General features: G+C 39.4%; 1 protein-coding gene across 1 annotated transcript in view; it reads right to left on the bottom strand.

Annotated features, from left to right (window-relative positions):
* The window catches only part of THSD7B (thrombospondin type 1 domain containing 7B), an 801116-nt gene that overhangs the window by 20765 nt on the left and 762819 nt on the right, over nt 1–17532 (bottom strand). Inside the window, exon 20 of the mRNA XM_060106700.1 lies at nt 2710–2855. Coding sequence (XP_059962683.1) covers nt 2710–2855 — 146 coding nt within the window. The remainder of the gene's footprint in view (nt 1–2709; nt 2856–17532) is intronic.

Genomic DNA, 17532 nt, shown 5'->3' with positions numbered 1-17532 from the left:
CACACACTAGGGCTTGAAAACAGAGCCAGGTTTCTTAGAGCCAGATGGTCAACAGCAAGGATTCTGTCACTGACTCTCTCCTGTCCAGATCATTAAGGGACTTTCTGTATACTCTGAATCGGCATCACCAGATGTGGATCAGCAGATGGTGCTAATAATCATAATCAGAGCTGTAATCAAACCTGTAACAACAACCTCAATTTATAGAGCTCTGAATTTATGTCAGATACTATGCTAAATATGAATTTGTCTATCCCTACCAAAACCCCCTAGCAAAACAGCTACTCTTGCTACCCTCCCCCCATGATATACATAAGAAAACAGGTTTGGAGAGTTTGAAAACTTGACAAAAACTGCAGAGCGAGAAACTGGAAAAAATCTTGACCAAAATGAGGCCTGCTGCGCTCCAGAGTCTGAGCTCCTAAAAAGGTTTTGCAGCATACGTGTGGATGCGTGTTATCAGCTGGGGAACTTGGAAAGAGTTAGGAAACCCTGAAAAAAAGTGAAGCCTGAGGATAAACATTTCCATTTGCAAATCTCTTTCCACATAAGATGGAGGCAGAATTGGCATATACACTGAGCCCTGTGCAAGGTCCTCTTATTAGGGTTTGGTATATTTGATGGCAATCAGCCACTTCAACATCTCTACCACCTCCAGTGAATGAGTTTTCAACCTGCATTTGGCAGGTCAGGATATATTACAGGACAAGGAGAAGCAGGACAGATGTGAGAGAAGTGCGCTTCCTTTGTGTGTGGAGGCCCATGTGTATTTTAGTCAGTAATTCCCCAAACTCAGCTTACATAAATGTTTAAGAAAAGGCAACTCACTGAAAAGATACTGTGTTAATTTATCTCACAAAGCATTCACAAGTAGGCTTTGAAGAGCTACTCAAACTCAGGAAAAACTCAACTCAAATGTCATCAAGATTCACTTTCTCTTTTGCCTCTGCTTTTTTGTGTCACCTTCTTTGTTCTTCTTGCTTCTAAGTGACTAACTTTACCTACAAGGTGGGAAAATGTGGCAGCTAAGAGTTCCTGAATATAGTATCTTTGAACAGCTTCAATTCCATTCCAAATTCTTGGGGAAGAATGCTGACTGGCCTCCTTTGGGTAAGGTGCCCACACAGGAATAATTACTACAGACTTGTTTTTTGAGAGCTTTGCCTGGATTGAGTCTAACAGTTGCCTCCCGACTGGAAGTGTCAGTGAGGGAATAACCTCATCTAGAAATCTGAGACACTTCTCAAATTTCTAGATACACCTGCTCTCGTGGTCTCCAGGGCCTCCGTGCCCGGGTATCCAATAGATGCCACAACGCCCCCTGTCTATCCCCACCAGCACTGCTACAGAGAATGTTCACAACCAACCACTCTGGCCCCTGTGGTTCTGGCTAAAGCTCAATACGTGACAGCAAAATGAAACATTACATTTGACATTTCCCCTTAATGTTCCTATGGGACAAATTGGCAGACATGTCTATTAAAAAAAAAGGCTCCTGATACCTGAGAAGGTAAAAGGGAAAGTACAAAAGAACATGTGAGGTATAGTAGCAGTTGTATGGCTGGTAAGACATGGAGTGTGGAGTTTGTCTCCCATCCTTCCCCTCTTCTTCCTGTGTTTTCTCTCCCTTCCCCTGCAATGGGTTCCGGAATTCTTTGCATTTATTTTCTCTACTTTCTCAACAATTATCAGGAGAAATCTTCCTTCCATTTTCTTAATTGTAATTCTAAGCAGCACTTTAAAAATTGCTGAAGGCTTAGGAAACAGGGTTGTAGACACAGTATTCATATTTAAAGCTATTAGGTTACTATTTAATTAATTAGCACGGTTACCTTATTTTCTGTAAAAAGGAGACTGAACAAATGTACCACGCATCTTTGTTCCTCTGGGACTTATTAAAATACATGGGCATTTAACTTCTGCAAGATAATAACGCTGCATGACAATGTCATCCTGACAGGAACACTAAACATCTCCATGAGAATACTCTGCAGATTTCTTAATGCATAATCAAAATTATTGTTACCTAATTAAAATCTGCTTTGGAATATGAACTGAAGGATAAACAAGTAAAGTAAGAAAATAGAGAAAATCAACGTGCTTTTTCTTATACAAGAAGCCAGAAAGAAAAATGCTGTAGAGGATCTTTGCTGACCCAGCAAAAGTTCTGGGTATGTGATATATTATGATGTTACTAGGCATTTATATTTCAGGTCAATAAAAAGCAATCATTGAGGAAAATGTAGTAACCTTGGTTCGTGTAATAATGTTAAAATATAACTTACATACACTTTTGGTTTTCTGCCCACATGCAAGATTTTGTCTAAGCCTAAAAGTGTTTTTTTAGGAAATACAGTCTACAGCAAGCTGTGCATTTCCATAGCATCAGGGTTTTGCCTAATTGCATAATGCTTTGATATTTCCAACAAGCCAAGGAAATAGAGAATTTTTGAGGATGCCAAAGAGATTGGAAGTCCCCTGACCCAGCTTATTATAAATAGTGCCCAATGAACAGCTATTTATTTTCCTAGCAATATAACTCTGTGTGAGGTTAAGTCATTTGGTTCTTTTTTCCATGTTCTCCATTGCATAAAAATACACCTTGCCAGGCCCCTGGTAGTGTGAAATTTGTTCCATCAGCATATAGGTTTGACTAGACAAGTACTTTGGATATACTGAGAAGCATTTCTCTGTCATTCCATGACCTACCTCCAATTTACATGCAGACCAGTTGCTGAGGACCCAGCTGTAGCAGGGGGTCACTGGGCAAGTTTTCTGCTGGGTAAGCTCTGTGGGGCATGGCCGTCCTTCTCCTTGGGTTGGCATAATGATAAACCGAGTCCGGCTCATTCGACCTAAAATGATAAGGAAGATGTCAGCTTTTCCCTTAGAGTTTGGCTTGGAAAGGGAATTAAAGGACAGAATGTTGACTTACATACAAAAGCCTTCATTAAAACACACTGAACTTTGTCATGTCTAGGTTTCAGTTTTTCTGCCATTTTAATTTAGGTCTCTATGGAGACACAAGTTACCTAACGTCTGCATAACGCTTAAGGATCTGAAATTCTGTCTGTCTTCTACTTTAGCCAGCTTAAGTCCAAACTCTGTATTGTTGCCAAATAGACTGATCCCCATAAACACTGGCTGAATGTTAATTCAGTTAACAAATATTTATTTATTAAGCTTTAAATAATCCAAGCATCCTGCCTGTGCTAGGGATATAGTGATGAAAACGCCAGATGTACCTTCTACATTCACAGACCTTATATTCCTTGCTAGGATTACAAATATTAAACAAAAATAGAGTTGTATCTTCTTTGTTAGTTTCTAAATCAGAAAGTAAGGTAAAAATTGCATATAATCCAAATTACCCTGGAAAATTCCCTAGGAAGGTGCCACCCTGAGGTTCCAATAGTGTCTCTCCATTAACTCAACATGCCCAATTTTCCTAGATTTTAGGACCAATTTCTTTCTTCACTGAGTACAAGATAAAATTGTTGACTTGTGTGAAGAAGCCATGTTGTTTGAAACACATGTGTTCAAATGCTGGTACTCCATTTCCTAATGAAAGGAAATTGGTTAATAAGAATAGCTCAAGAAAGAGTAGGGCTCCCGTGTCATCTTATACCCCCTCCTAGGCATCAGGTCATAAGCTCATTAAGTGGAAGAGTGGATGGAATTTAAGTGTCTTTGTTTCTCTCTCTTCTCCCTCCTACTCCCTCTTGTCCTTACTCCTTTTTTTTACTGATGAGGTATGATGTGCATATAGTTTCATTACTATTAGCTATCTGTGAATTATCTGTGAATCCATGCCCTTCCATTGGTGTTATAAAGTTAATTATGTAATTGTATCTGTGATAAATGTTAAAGGAAAAACAGAAGGTTCCATGAGAGCATGTTATGGGGAGGCCGCCCAGTCTGGGAAGGAATCAGTTGAGCAGTTGAGCTTTAAGCAGAAATCTGAAGGAGCAGAACAGGTTTGAGGACCTGACAGGCCAGTGTGGCTGGACAGAAAGAGCTAGGAAGAGAATAGGTTGAGGGAATACTGTTAAAGCTATTAAAAGTGGGGTCTTTTAGTTGATGTCAAAGATTCTACATTTACCTCTTAAGAGAAATGGAAAGAGAGTAATGACTTCACTTCTGCATAGAATTCACTTGAAAACCTTGGCTAAGAATTCCCAGATGCCCTCAAGTTCAGGGAGAAGTAAGGGTAACTCACACCTTCAGTGAACTAGACCTCTTAGTGGCCACCAGAATATTATCATAGATTTGGTGGTAAACTAATTCTCTCAGAGAAGACCCTTGAGGAAAACTAGGAAGTTCTAATCATTGGATTCTAAATTCCTTGAGGCCTGGGATTCTGTCCCTAACATGGTACTCCATATATATTAAGCACTAATTGAATATTTGTTTAATTCATATTTTCATAAATTGTCTATATGATATTATCTGGTATCTGAAAATGTGTGATGATATATCACCGTAATTATTTGGCAGATACCATGTGCTAAGAAATTTTCTAAATACTTTAAATGTACTGACTCACTGAATAATCATAACAACCCCAGAGGAAAATTCTATTATTTTTCCATATTATAGATAACATAGGCTTTGCAAATAACAGAATCTACCCATTCTGCCTCCTTGGGCCCTGGGAAGAACATGCTTTGGACAGATGTTCCTTCCCAGCATCACTCAAATCAAATCATACAGGTTGGACATCACCTTATTCATATGAAACATTGTCCCTGCTTTATGAACACATTTGGCTCAAGATTTCACATCAATTCTTGTTTAAATACTCTTCAGTTTTATGATAATCTTTTTTTATTCTCTTAAACTAAGTATCTATTACCCTAATGTCATTATCATTGCACTCTGTTCTCTGTCCATCTATGTAAGAATAATGACAATGTAGTATCACCTTTATCACAGCTAAAGAGGTTCTATTTCATTAAAACCAAATAACTTCAAGCTTAAATTCTTAAATTGATGGCATACATCATGGCCATTACTTTAGGACTATTTTATTTATTTCCATTAAAGTGACAGATATTTTCTGCTGGACATCAAGGTGGGGGGAACCTAATGAAGTCAATGGAAAAAAAATGATGCTGTTACTTTTTGAAATAATGAAGTCTTACATCCACTCATTGAAAGCACATCCATACAATTTCTCTGCCTTTTGCTATCCAAACACCAAGATACAATTTTCAAACAATACCAACTTCTATCAAGAAGCATATAATACATGACTCTTTTTGAATTATGGTTTTCTCAGGGTATATGCCCAGTAATGGGATTGTTGGGTTATATGGTAGTTCTATTTGTAGTTTTTTAAGGAACCTCCATACTGTTCTCCACAGTGGCTGTATCAATTTACATTCCCACCAACAGTGCAAGAGGGTTCCCTTTTCTCCACACACTCTCCAGCATTTATTGTTTGTAGATTTTTTGATAATGGCCATTCTGACCGGTGTGAGGTGATACCTCATTGTAGTTTTGATTTGCATTTCTCTAATGATTAGTGATGTTGAGCATTCTTTCATGTGTTTGTTGGCAGTCTCTAGAGGGGTGGGATAGGGAGGGTGGGAGGCAGGGAGATGCAAGAGGGAAGAGATATGGGAACATATGTATATATATAACTGATTCACTTTGTTATAAAGCAGAAACTAACACACCATTGTAAAGCAATTATACTCCAATAAAGATGTAAAAAAATAATAAAAAAGAAGCATATAATAATTCTACATTTTGAAGTACATTATCATGTTTAATTGGCTAATATTAAAGTTCATAAGAAAAGTATTGCTAATGAAGGCATGAGGGTATAAAAGGTACCTACTGCACCTCAAGTTTCTTTGGGGTACTTGATATCTTTTAATAAGTTCCTTTTTCTAAGTCAGGGGTAATTTGGTTGTATAAATTAAATAATCAGAGAAAGTATCCCTCAAATTAGGCACTTTCCCCACAATTCCTAAAGTTGTAATATAAAATCTAGCTACATGGAATACAGATGGTATAGACAAGGAGGCCCACCATTTCCAATGGTCCCTGGAATTCTAAACATCACACTGCATGTAATATTCAACCTTGCACCTATCTCTCAGCAGTAATTATTCTATTATAAAAGGGACCTCTAACAACAGGAGACTTAAGGAATTGTTTTGTGATAGTGATTTTTCATGAGAGAGGGAAAGCAGGGGAGGATGTGGCCAAATGAAAGATATTTATTTATTTATTTATTTATTTTATTTATTTATTTTTTCTTTTTGCGGTATGCGGGCCTCTCACTGTTGTGGCCTCTCCCGTTGCGGAGCACAGGCTCCGGATGCGCAGGCCCAGCGGCCATGGCTCACGGGCCCAGCCGCTCCGCGGCATGTGGGATCCTCCCAGACCGGGGCACGAACCCGTATCCCCTGCATCGGCAGGCGGACTCTCAACCACTGCGCCACCAGGGAGGCCCAAAGATATTTAAAATTATGATCTGATATAGAATATGAGAAAAAGAAAAATTTAAAATAGCTGATGAATGGCACAAAGAAACCTGGACTTGGCATCAAAATTCTCTAGTTGGAAACAGTTCTCTCAAATTAACAGCTAGTAAATGATGTGACTGTATGAAAGTACTTTAACTCCTCTGAGCATAAATTTCCTCTCCTGTAAAATAAAATTAAGTATACAGAGAGTCATTATCTGAGGATAATTCATGCTGGGGAAAATGCCACTTAACAATGAATGTATTTCAAATAGGAATTAAATTATTTTTAATAAATAATGAAAAATGTCTAAATGGGACTTTTTCTGCAACTAAAAAGTATGCAAGTGGGTTTATTTTATCTAATATCAACTACCATGCAGGTAATTGCAACTAGGCAGTTATTATTAGGACAAAGAATAAGTCAACCATTGATATTTTTTACATAATTTTATGATGACCCTATGAAAGTTTTATTCTTTTGTGACTGGCTTTTGCAGTTTGATCATATAATGTTTGTTATTTGAGTCACTTTTCATCAATTTTCTCAAGAACTCCGCTTAATCTTTGGTGTACAGATTGCTCCATTTTGTGCCCCCTTTTTTTGTGGGTAAACATTCCATTTGCAGCTAGAGATGGACCAACAAATACGTTGATGCAATGACAGGGCATGTGTGTTAATCCAGGGGACTCGTTGACTGGGGGACGGCTTTATAAGTGGTCAGTTCAACAGCGAATATTTTGGTAGTATCAGGGGTTCTGCTTCCTATAGATCTCACAGTTATGCTGATTCAGGTGAAGAATACTGAGATGATGAGGACTCCTTGGACTAATCTCATGTTGTATATGAATTTAAAAATACCATATATGAACTACCTTAACAACATAACTAAAATAGAGTAGGTGCTGGCTAAATCTTAATATTTTTAATCATTTATTTTGACAACTACTATTTCATGTATCAATTCCTAGACCTGGCCCTGGAACAAACCTGTAATGGGTATATAAAGCATGCTACTTGTATTCTATTGGGCTTTTTAACATTAAATGCACACAGCTACGAAGTCCATAATGATTTAGGCTGGTCCCACCCAACCTCTTACACCCTAGCCTACACTCCTGCCCTCAGAGTAAGAGTGAAGGTGGCTGCCATCCACATCCTCATGCTTCCAATTTAAGAATAAGAGAAATTTCTTGGACACTCTCCAGACAACTCTTGTTTGGTTTATGAATCTATTTGAAACCTGAATTCAGTAGTTGATATAGACAATATGTTTAATGGGTAATACCAATGAGATATAGAAACTGATTCTCTTATTCATCTGCACTTCAGGCTATAAAAGAGAGAAAAGCACTAGCTCCAAAATGTTTCCCCTTGAATAAAGACCCAGATTACAGTAGGTTAAGTTTGCTAGCAATTCTCTCTGAAATGTTTCCTCCCCTCCTTTTAGGAATATTGGGAGCTCATTATAAGCAACAGTGATACTAGGCCTACTGTTAAATTAGCAATAATTTCTGGCATTGAAGGAAAAAGGATTGCATGGTAAGACTTCCAGAAGAAAATAGATAGTGGGGCACACTACTTGTAACACACACACACACACACACCCCAAAGAAAGGCCAATACTGGTATCTGCATACAGGTTTAAAGCATATTGGACCAGATCACACTCCCATTGAACTCAGCAGCAGTCAGGCTTCACTGAGGCTCCACTGACAAAGGGGATGTGGGAAATTTTAAGCAGTAAAAAAAACTCCTCAAAGCTCATTACATAGGGCTTCCCTGGTGGCGCAGTGGTTGGGAGTCCGCCTGCCGATGCAGGGGACATGGGTTCGTGCCCCGGTCCAAGAAGATCCCACATGCCGCGGGGCGGCTGGGCCTGTGAGCCATGGCCATTGGGCCTGCGCGTCCAGAGCCTGTGCTCCGCAACGGGAGAGGCCACAACAGTGAGAGGCCCGCGTACCGCAAAAAACAAACAAACAAACAAAAAAAACCCAACTCATTATATATTTGTCAATGTATACATTCGTAAAAAAGAGATGGAGTCAAACACAGTGGTTCTCTGTTCTGACCATACTTTCAGATCCAGGGAGCCAGCCTCCAACACTGTTACAGTGATAGGCTCTACACAATGGTTCTTCTGTGGCCCTGACAGATGCTCATTGAATTAACTGAAAATCATGGTTTTGATAGCTCTGGACAATTTGAATACAACCCAGGCACACAATGCAAAGTACGTTTGAATGGGAAATTGGAAAAGGAAATATAAGAATAGAGCAATGGGGCCTCCCTGGTGGCGCAAGTGGTTGAGAGTCCGCCTGCCGATGCAGGGGATACGGGTTCGTGCCCCGGTCTGGGAGGAGCGGCTGGGCCCGTGAGCCATGGCCGCTGAGCCTGCGCGTCCGGAGCCTGTGCTCCGCAACGGGGGAGGCCACAACAGTGAGAGGCCCGCATACCGCAAAAAAAAAAAAAAAAGAATAGAGCAATGAAGAACATACCTGTTTAATCTTAAATAGTTCATTAAATATCTGAGCAATTTATATGAACATACCTATAAACTCCAACATACCGTAGCCATGTAAATACGAAGACAGTAGTATATGAAGTCACTTTGAGCTTATAGAATGTTATTTGAATATTACTATTACTGGTTTGCTTTCCACCTGGGAACTATTTTTTTTAACATGAGTTATATTTTCAAGGCATGTGCACAACCGTTGGCAGGGAATGGTCTTCCTGAGCTGACATCTGTAAGGATTGGCCAACCTACACCACAAAGGATGATGTTCACTGTCACTAACCTCAAAGTGATGATGGTCCTTCCTGATATGCACCAAAAAGTTAGGTTACTGAATAAAATGTTTCCACTTTTAAGTATTTGCTACTTTGAATTTATTCTTAAGCTTTTGGTGGCTGCTACCTAGTATGAGTCAGTTGAAAATACTAGCAGATTACAAAATAAATGAAAAAAGAAGCAAAGGGATACTAACAACCACCTTGTTAATAGCTGGTCAGGTCAATCTGTTAATCAATTTTAATCACATATGTCTCTGTGGTTAAGGCAATTTATTGTATAATACCTTTTGTCATTATAAAAGTATTCCTCATTATGGAGGGAGGGTGAATACAGTGTTCTAGGATATAGAGACGATATAGCATATTCTTGCTTAGTTCTGTTCCCTTCCTTATCCTGCTTTCTTTGCTTTTTTTCCCCTGAGAGCACCTGTTCTCCCCACCCGCCTCAAATCTATCACTTCAACAAGAATCCCAGTCTCATTTCCTATGTGATAAACTGAAGCCCAGAGAAATTAAATAATTTGTGCAAAGTCACACAGCTAGAAGGATGGGAACAAAAATTGGTTTTACTCCAAAAGCATCTGCTTTCCAACAAATCTCACCTGGTCCAAGTCAGGTATCAGATGCTATGCTGAGGTCATTAGGCCACTTGAACAAGTTTGAGAAGTACACTTAGGTCTCCCCTCTGCAATAAATGGGTTACCTGTATTCATACGTTTCATATTTTCCTTTAGAAGACACTACTTACAACTAGGGTATTAACACCGTACTCTGTGATAACTCTTTATTTGCTTTTGGGTACTTGTCAAGAGTAAATTCCTGAAAGCAGAAGGAAGTTAGATTGTCTATAAAATGCTCAGTTAATTTCATGCAGTTCTTTATGCTGGACATCTGTTTTTTACTTCTTTTAACACACATCATCTGGAATTTTTATCCAAGTTTATTTTTTAAGTGCCAAGTTTGTTGTAAATATACAACCTGGATTGACACGGATTGGGGATCAAGGTTATTTTCTAATATAACGGAGTGGAGAAAAACTACGATCTGGATCTGCAGCCTAAAGATAGATCTTCAGCATATGTTTGGCATTGCTGAAGAAGGAAGGTGCAGTAATGATTCTGCCTTCAGAGCTACAGTCCATGGGTTTCCCCTATAGAGGGACTCCTTGGTTGTCTAAAAATGGCTTCAGGCATCCAGACACATTTCATCCTAGAGAACACTCAAGTTAGGCAAGGCAAAGAGTCCATAAGTTTTTCAGAGTAAAATAGATGAGCCCCAGCCATGACCATCTATTTGGGGGTGGGGTTAGCGAAGTAAGGAAGTAACAAGACCACAGGTTTAGAGGTCAAGATAGACCATGGTATCACGGGAGTGAGATAGGTCTTTTAAAGGCACGAGATTAGGCACCGTTGCCTTTGCTTGGAGATAGAGCTCCAGATTTCTCTATGACAGTGCGTAAGCATTCTAGCTGCTTATTTTCAGTTCTATTCCCAACAATCACATTTCAGACCCATTAAGAGGTATCAAAACTTGACAGACCACTGTAAGTATACAGCAGAAATACCCCCAATGAGGCTCTCTCCGTGGGATGCAAGATGACAAAGTCACAGAGAGTGATTTTAGCAATCCTGGAGCTATCCTATCAGTCTCACACATTCCCTATCTGGAAGACTGGCTCCCTGCAGCTATATTCCAATTAGATGGAAGAGATAATAATATGCAACACTGCTAATTATGAGACAAGTATACATTTAGGAGGCTTAAAATTCAGAGAGACTTAAAGCCCTCACTGCACTTTGTGTTCCAATCTGAGATCCATTTCCTCTGCTTATTCTTAAATACACCTAAAAATTATGAGAATTTTTATAAAGTGACATAGCACCCAACCCAGGACCAAATACATAACATGAACATTTACATATACAGTGTCAGATGTAAAGGGGCACAGTGGAGAAAATGGGGCTTAGAAGACACCTGAACTTGGGTCCAAATCTTTCCTCTACAACTGACAAGCTGTGTGACCTTGAGCAGGTTACTTAATTGCCTGTCACCATACCTGTAAAGTTATGCCTATAATTTCATAGTACTCTTGTAAAGAGCTAAAATACTCCTGGTACCAATAATTGTGCCTTTGACCAATAGATATTAAAAAGTAATTATTCTAATATTTCATCTTTTTACTGATAAAAATTAGTGGAAGTGAATTCTGCAAAGGCTGGCTCAGTCTTACAACTGGCCATTGGAAAAGCCAGCTTTAAAACTGGATATTCTTTTCTAGTCTTTCTTTTTTTCCATTCTATAATTTAGCTGCTTGTTCTTTGTCATAGGAACTAATTACTTGATATAGTCAATAAGTTTGAGCTGTTATAACTATTGGACTGTGTGTGATCAAGGATACGACACTGATCATGTTTTATTCAGACACAAACTGAAGGTTACTGGCTTGCCTTTTAAAATCTTTAAACAAAAAGGAAAAGAAAAAAGCTGGAAAGCATAAACTTGTGGTGCTTTGGAGTTAATACAAAATTATTTTTTTCATTATGGACTAGAGTGGACAGAAAAATCAGATGCCATCTGTGAAACACAAGAGGCAGGCTGGATTACATAGTATAGAAAAATATTATAAACTCATACACCCTGAATTAAAAAATATGAAAGAGGAACAAATCATAATCTGGGATTAACAACCTTCTTGGAACGTTATCGCTTAAATAATAATTATGAATAATTCATGATATGCTAAATTTAGGGAGTTCTACATTCCACTGAACTGATGAAAATTCAACAGACAAAGATCATGACTAATCCAAATACTAAGCTCTTCTATTACATGCTTTGATCTTTGAAATCTATCTAAAAAGATCCCTTAGTGGAAGTCTAGAATCAGTCTCTCTTTAAGGTGAAATAAATTGGATTCAAGCTGTTCTAACCTTGAAATCTTTAACACAATTAGAAAGTATATGCCAAGCATCAGGTGTACATTAAAGAGACAACTCAGATGCTTGGAAATAAAAAAGAGCTCACTTCAAAGTTTCCCCTCAGATCAATGTAGTTCTGTGGGTTTGAAGGGGAAGTGTGGCTAAGCGGGAAGCATCCAGGACACCCAGCTTGCCAGGATTTGCCTCACAGCCCAGTGACTTCCTAAACGGAGACAACGGTGTGCATTTTGCTCTTGATAAAGAAGTCAGTGGAGAGCCGCAGGTGCTGAAGTCAGACTCCCGTGCAACTTGCTTGCGCACTTTCATGTGACTAAATAAACTCTGTCTCCTCTTGTGGTTCCTGCCCATTGCCATCACCACTTGGAAAAAAGAAAGCGGCTAGTACAAACGACAGCTGCGGGCCGCATAGCACAGGGAGATCAACTTGGTGCTCTGTGACCACCTAGAGGGGTGGGATAAGGAGGGTGGGAGGGAGACGCAAGAGGGAAGAGATATGGGGATATGTGTGTGTGTGTGTATAGCTGATTCACTTTGTTGTAAAGTGGAGGCTAACACACCATTGTAAAGCAATTATACTCCAATAAAGATGTTTAAAAAAAGAATAATAAAAGGTGGCAAACTTATATTAAAATAAACTGACTATGGAATAGCCCTAAATAAATATATTCTGAATTGGAAAAATAAAATAAAATAAAGTGATTATTGAAAAAAAAAGACAGCTGTGGGCACACCGTTTTAGAAGAGACAAGGCGCGGATGTTTTTCAATGGTAGTGTTCAACCTTTTCAGCACCAGAGTTTGGTCTCTTTTAAGAAACAAGTTCATCTGTGCCATATATTGCTGCATTTGATTATTTGCTGTTTGTTTTTCACTTGTAGCTTGTGCTGCATGAGGATTAAGGCATGATTTAAATGCAGAGTTGTCTCATTTTGGAAACAGTACTATCTGCCAGGGGGCTGGTGATCAGAAAAGAGCGGTGCTGGAAGACTGGAGCTGGAAGGCTGGAATATGGAAGGTATTGATAGTTTGAGGGAGGACAGGGTAGGGTAGGGTAGGGAAGGGTAGGGTAGGGTAGGGTAGGGTAGGGTAGGGTAGGGTAGGGTAGGGTAGGGTAGGGTAGGGTAGGATAGGATAGGATAGGATAGGATAGGACCACAAAGGCTGTCTCAGCAGTGTCCTGACGGTAGCTGCCTAAAAATTCAAGGAGGGTGTCCTATTCTTTGTACTGTTCATTTTATTTTTTTAAAGATTAAGATTGGGCACAGATATAATTTAAAAACATTCCTTTTTATATTTTTGTTTGTAGTTCCTGATATAGAGCCTTGAATGCAACAGGTAGTCAAAAAATGCCTGTGAGATTGAACCCTGAGAAGCCCAGTAAATAAAACACCAGTTACAAGAACTACAGCACCTTGTCATTCAATTCTGACATAAATATCACCTCCTCAGTGGCCTCTCTTCCCGCATCCCTCACTCCCTGTAAGACACTTGTTATTCTCCATCACATAACTTGTTTTTTGTTTCAACACAGCACTCATCAGTGTCTGTTACTTTTGTGTATATTCACTTGTCTATTTGCCGTCTCCCTGTCTTGTCATCACCATCTAGTTTCCTACTAGAATGTTAGTTTTATGAAGTCAGGGGACTTTGTTTCCCTCGGATCTTATCCTTTCTATACATGGTGTATCCTCAGCTCCTGGGAGAATGCCTGGCTTTGGGAAACTTCCAGTGAGTATTTGTGAAATATATAAGTAAACGTCTCTACAGCCCTGACTTCAAGAATAGAAGTCAAAATTGCAGGATCACCATATAATTTATTTTCTGCACTGCCACTTTTGACAATGAAAGAGTACACCAGTAGGTGTCAGGATAAGGATAATAGATGTAAACTTTATAAATCCTGGTTCAATAAATAAAGGAAAAATGGAATACATACACATTTAGATTCCTGGAAGATTTGCCAAATATCAGGATTATGGAATATTTTTTAAAAGGCATTATTACATCTTAATTCAGGAGATCAAGGCATCTAAAGGTCAAGAAAGGATTCTCAAGAACTTATCCTAGCAGACCCTTAGAAGCTAGCTAGAGGTGATTTATAAGTAGTGCTATTTATGTGCCAATGGAAACTATCAAATGACTTCCAAGTGCTTTACACAATTTGATTCCTCTATGTAGTTAACATCCCTTCCTTAGTCCTCTGTGCCTTAGGTCACACAATGACTTTCCTTAGGAAATTTTCGATCATTTGTCTTGTTTATTATTCTAAGGATTAGAAAAGGTGAATTTAAGTTCAAACTCTAATTGCCTAGAAATCTCTAATAGTGGGATTCAGATTTGGAAAGTATTTTTCCTTGTTTGTTTTTGTTTTTCAAGTAGACTAACAAGGTCTCATGAGTCCACAGCACTAACAGAACTGCTTGAAAAATTAAAGTCATATTTTGTAATACTAAACTTACAATTGGGGGTCCTAGTTTCAAAGGTAGTGTATTAGCATAACATGGAGATCTGCTACATTTCACTGACTTTGTCCAGTGGCAGAATTAGGATATTTGGGGCAAAAATAATGATAAACAGATCTTCTGTCTCCTTGCATTGAACACATTCTTGAGTAATGATACTCAAGACTTGTGAGTTTAATTAGAGAGAGAGGAAAATAGCCACTGGCAGGGGTTGGCTGCCTTTGGGCTTATGATCCAGTCTGCAAGCTTTTCCCCTTCAAACTTTCCCCTATAGTCCAGAACCACCTGGGCAGTGACAAACGTTAACTGAGATTCCCCCCCATGTGCCAGGTACTGTGCTTCATGGGAACTAGAGGGATTCACCGATGACGAATCCAAACAAGGTCACTGACTCCTTAGACAGACATATTAAAATTGATTCAGGGACTTCCCTGGTGGTCCAGTGGGTAAGACTCCACATTCCCAATCCCTGGTTGGGGAACTAGATACCGCATGCATGCCGCAACAAAGATCCCGTGTGCCGTAAATATGACCCGGTGCAGACTAAATAAATAAATAAATATTTTTTTAAAATGCCATTTGAAACATTGTAAATGTTCATTGTAATATATCTATATAGACATGATGACAAAATAAAAATTATTAAAAAATTGATTCAATTTATACATAATTAAAGTATTAGAAGGTGATAGTGGGGATGATGGTGAGATATTCCACGGGAGGCAAGGAACCAAGGTGGAAGGAAGCATACACTCAAGATTGTGACTGAAATATACTATATCACTGCAGAGAGATCCAACATGATAGTGGAGGGTGATGGGGATAGAGAGGCAGGCATGGGGGAGATCCTGCAGGTCCTCGTGGACCATGCTCACAATACAGGACTTCAGCCCTTCTCTACTTTTCCATGCTACCCTTTACGGCTGTTCTCATAGCTGTAGGAGAGTAACACCTCCTAGCAGAGGCCCACGAGGACAAGACTGCAGTGCTTCTGGCTGTGGGATAACCAGAGTAGCTCACGCTGGACAGGAAAGCAACCAGTTATTCACATCACTAATGCAAATAACACCTCTAGTTTAATGAACTCATCTACATGTAATATTACCTATTTGTTTACTGTGTGTTGTCCCTCAACTAGATTGTAAGTGCCATGAGAAGAGGGAAGTTGTCTCCCCCCCCCTCACTGCTTCATGTCCAACACATTGTACTATGACTGGCACATTAGTATTTGTTTAATGGATAAATGACTCTTAAGTCAATAGGAAAACAACTGTTTGGATTTGCATTTTCAAAATATTACTTAGACTGTGATTTTAATGTATGGACTTTGAGTGGGGCAAAAGGATGAGATGTGAGAGTGGACAATGAAAGGAACTGAGTCTATGGGATAATCTTTAAAAGATCCTAGGGAGTCTCTGATAACACTCTTTACTGCTGGTGCGTAGGAAGGTGGAGATGGAAATTAACACATAATAAACACCCATGCTGTGTCAGGTACTGTGCTAGATGCCTACATATACTTCATAGTATTTAATTCTCAAACCCCAAACAAAGCCTCTAACACGTGCATGAATTCCATTTTAGAGATGAAGATGCTGAGACTCAGATAGGGTAAGTTATTTGCCTAAGCAGCTGCAATTTGAAACTCGATTTACCCAACTTTAAAGTTGATGCCTAGCTGGAAACTATACATGCTGCCAATCAGAATATTTGAGAAACTAATATAGGTCAATCAGTCACTGAAATCTTGGTCGTAAGATTTGCCATTTGGTTTCCTGAGGTGCTTTGAAGGCTCTCAATTGTGCAGGAAATGGCATGCTGTTATTTCTGGACATTGTGATTCCCAGATTTTCCTTTTGAGTGATACTCTTTGTGGAAGTAAATTTCAACTTCCTTAGCTATGTTTTTCTAAGACGTATACTGAGTACTGTTGTCAGCTCTGCCCTCTCCAGGATCTTAGAGTTGAGTTCACAGGTGAGCCCCTTTGCCTGCTACATCCTGCGTCTGCTCCTCAGACAATCCCAACTAAGGCAGAGAATTATCAATAGCCCCAGTATGCTCGTTTGTGAATAGCTTAGAAATGAGCCCATATCCTAGTTCCAGTGGTCCAGTCACAGAGCTTCTAAAAACCTTCCAAATATCTTTGTTTGGTGATCAGATCCAGGTCTTTTAACCCCTTTCCCCATCAGATTCCATTATTCCTCCAACGTGCAATTCTTCTTCCCTTTTCCTCCCCTACTTGGTGACTAACCATATAGCAGGATTTTCCCTAGGTCCCTATTCCAAATTTCTGACATTTACCTTGTGATAAGCTGTAACTCTTTTTCAGGATGAGAACCCTATCCTAAACCACAGCTCTGTGCTTTCCTGTTAAGCTCTCCTTGTTCTCTTTACATGGACACATGTTTTGGTCCCTACTTTAGCCTGATGGCTGGAGTGCCATCTATTGCTGCCATTTGCCTAGCTCCCGAGTAGCAGCTGCCTCCTGAATTCTTCGCCATTGTTCATTATTTACCCAGGAACTTATAGTATTAATAGCTATCTGTTCAGCAAAGATTTATACTCCCTTTCCTCCACAGGAACTGTTTCCTCCATAACACTGTTGCTAAGAAGCGACTGGCCATCCAGAAACTACATTTCCTACTCTGCTATCTTGCACTGAGCTGGAGAAGTGGAACCAAATTTCATCCGGTGGAATATAGATAGTAGAGATATACACAACTTCCAATCTGGTCCATAAAAACCTCCACAGGACGAGCTGGATATCACCCTCCAGAGAAAACTGATTATGTTTAAGCGGTAGGGCCTCCATCAAGCTGTGTCCTTGGTTGACTTCGTGAAGCAGAAACTACCCCTT

Source organism: Mesoplodon densirostris, chromosome 8 (assembly GCF_025265405.1).
Source record: "Mesoplodon densirostris isolate mMesDen1 chromosome 8, mMesDen1 primary haplotype, whole genome shotgun sequence".
Taxonomy (NCBI): Eukaryota; Metazoa; Chordata; class Mammalia; order Artiodactyla; family Ziphiidae; genus Mesoplodon; species Mesoplodon densirostris.
The sequence above is the reverse complement of the archived record's forward strand: the minus strand, read 5'-3'. Positions and strand labels throughout refer to the sequence as shown.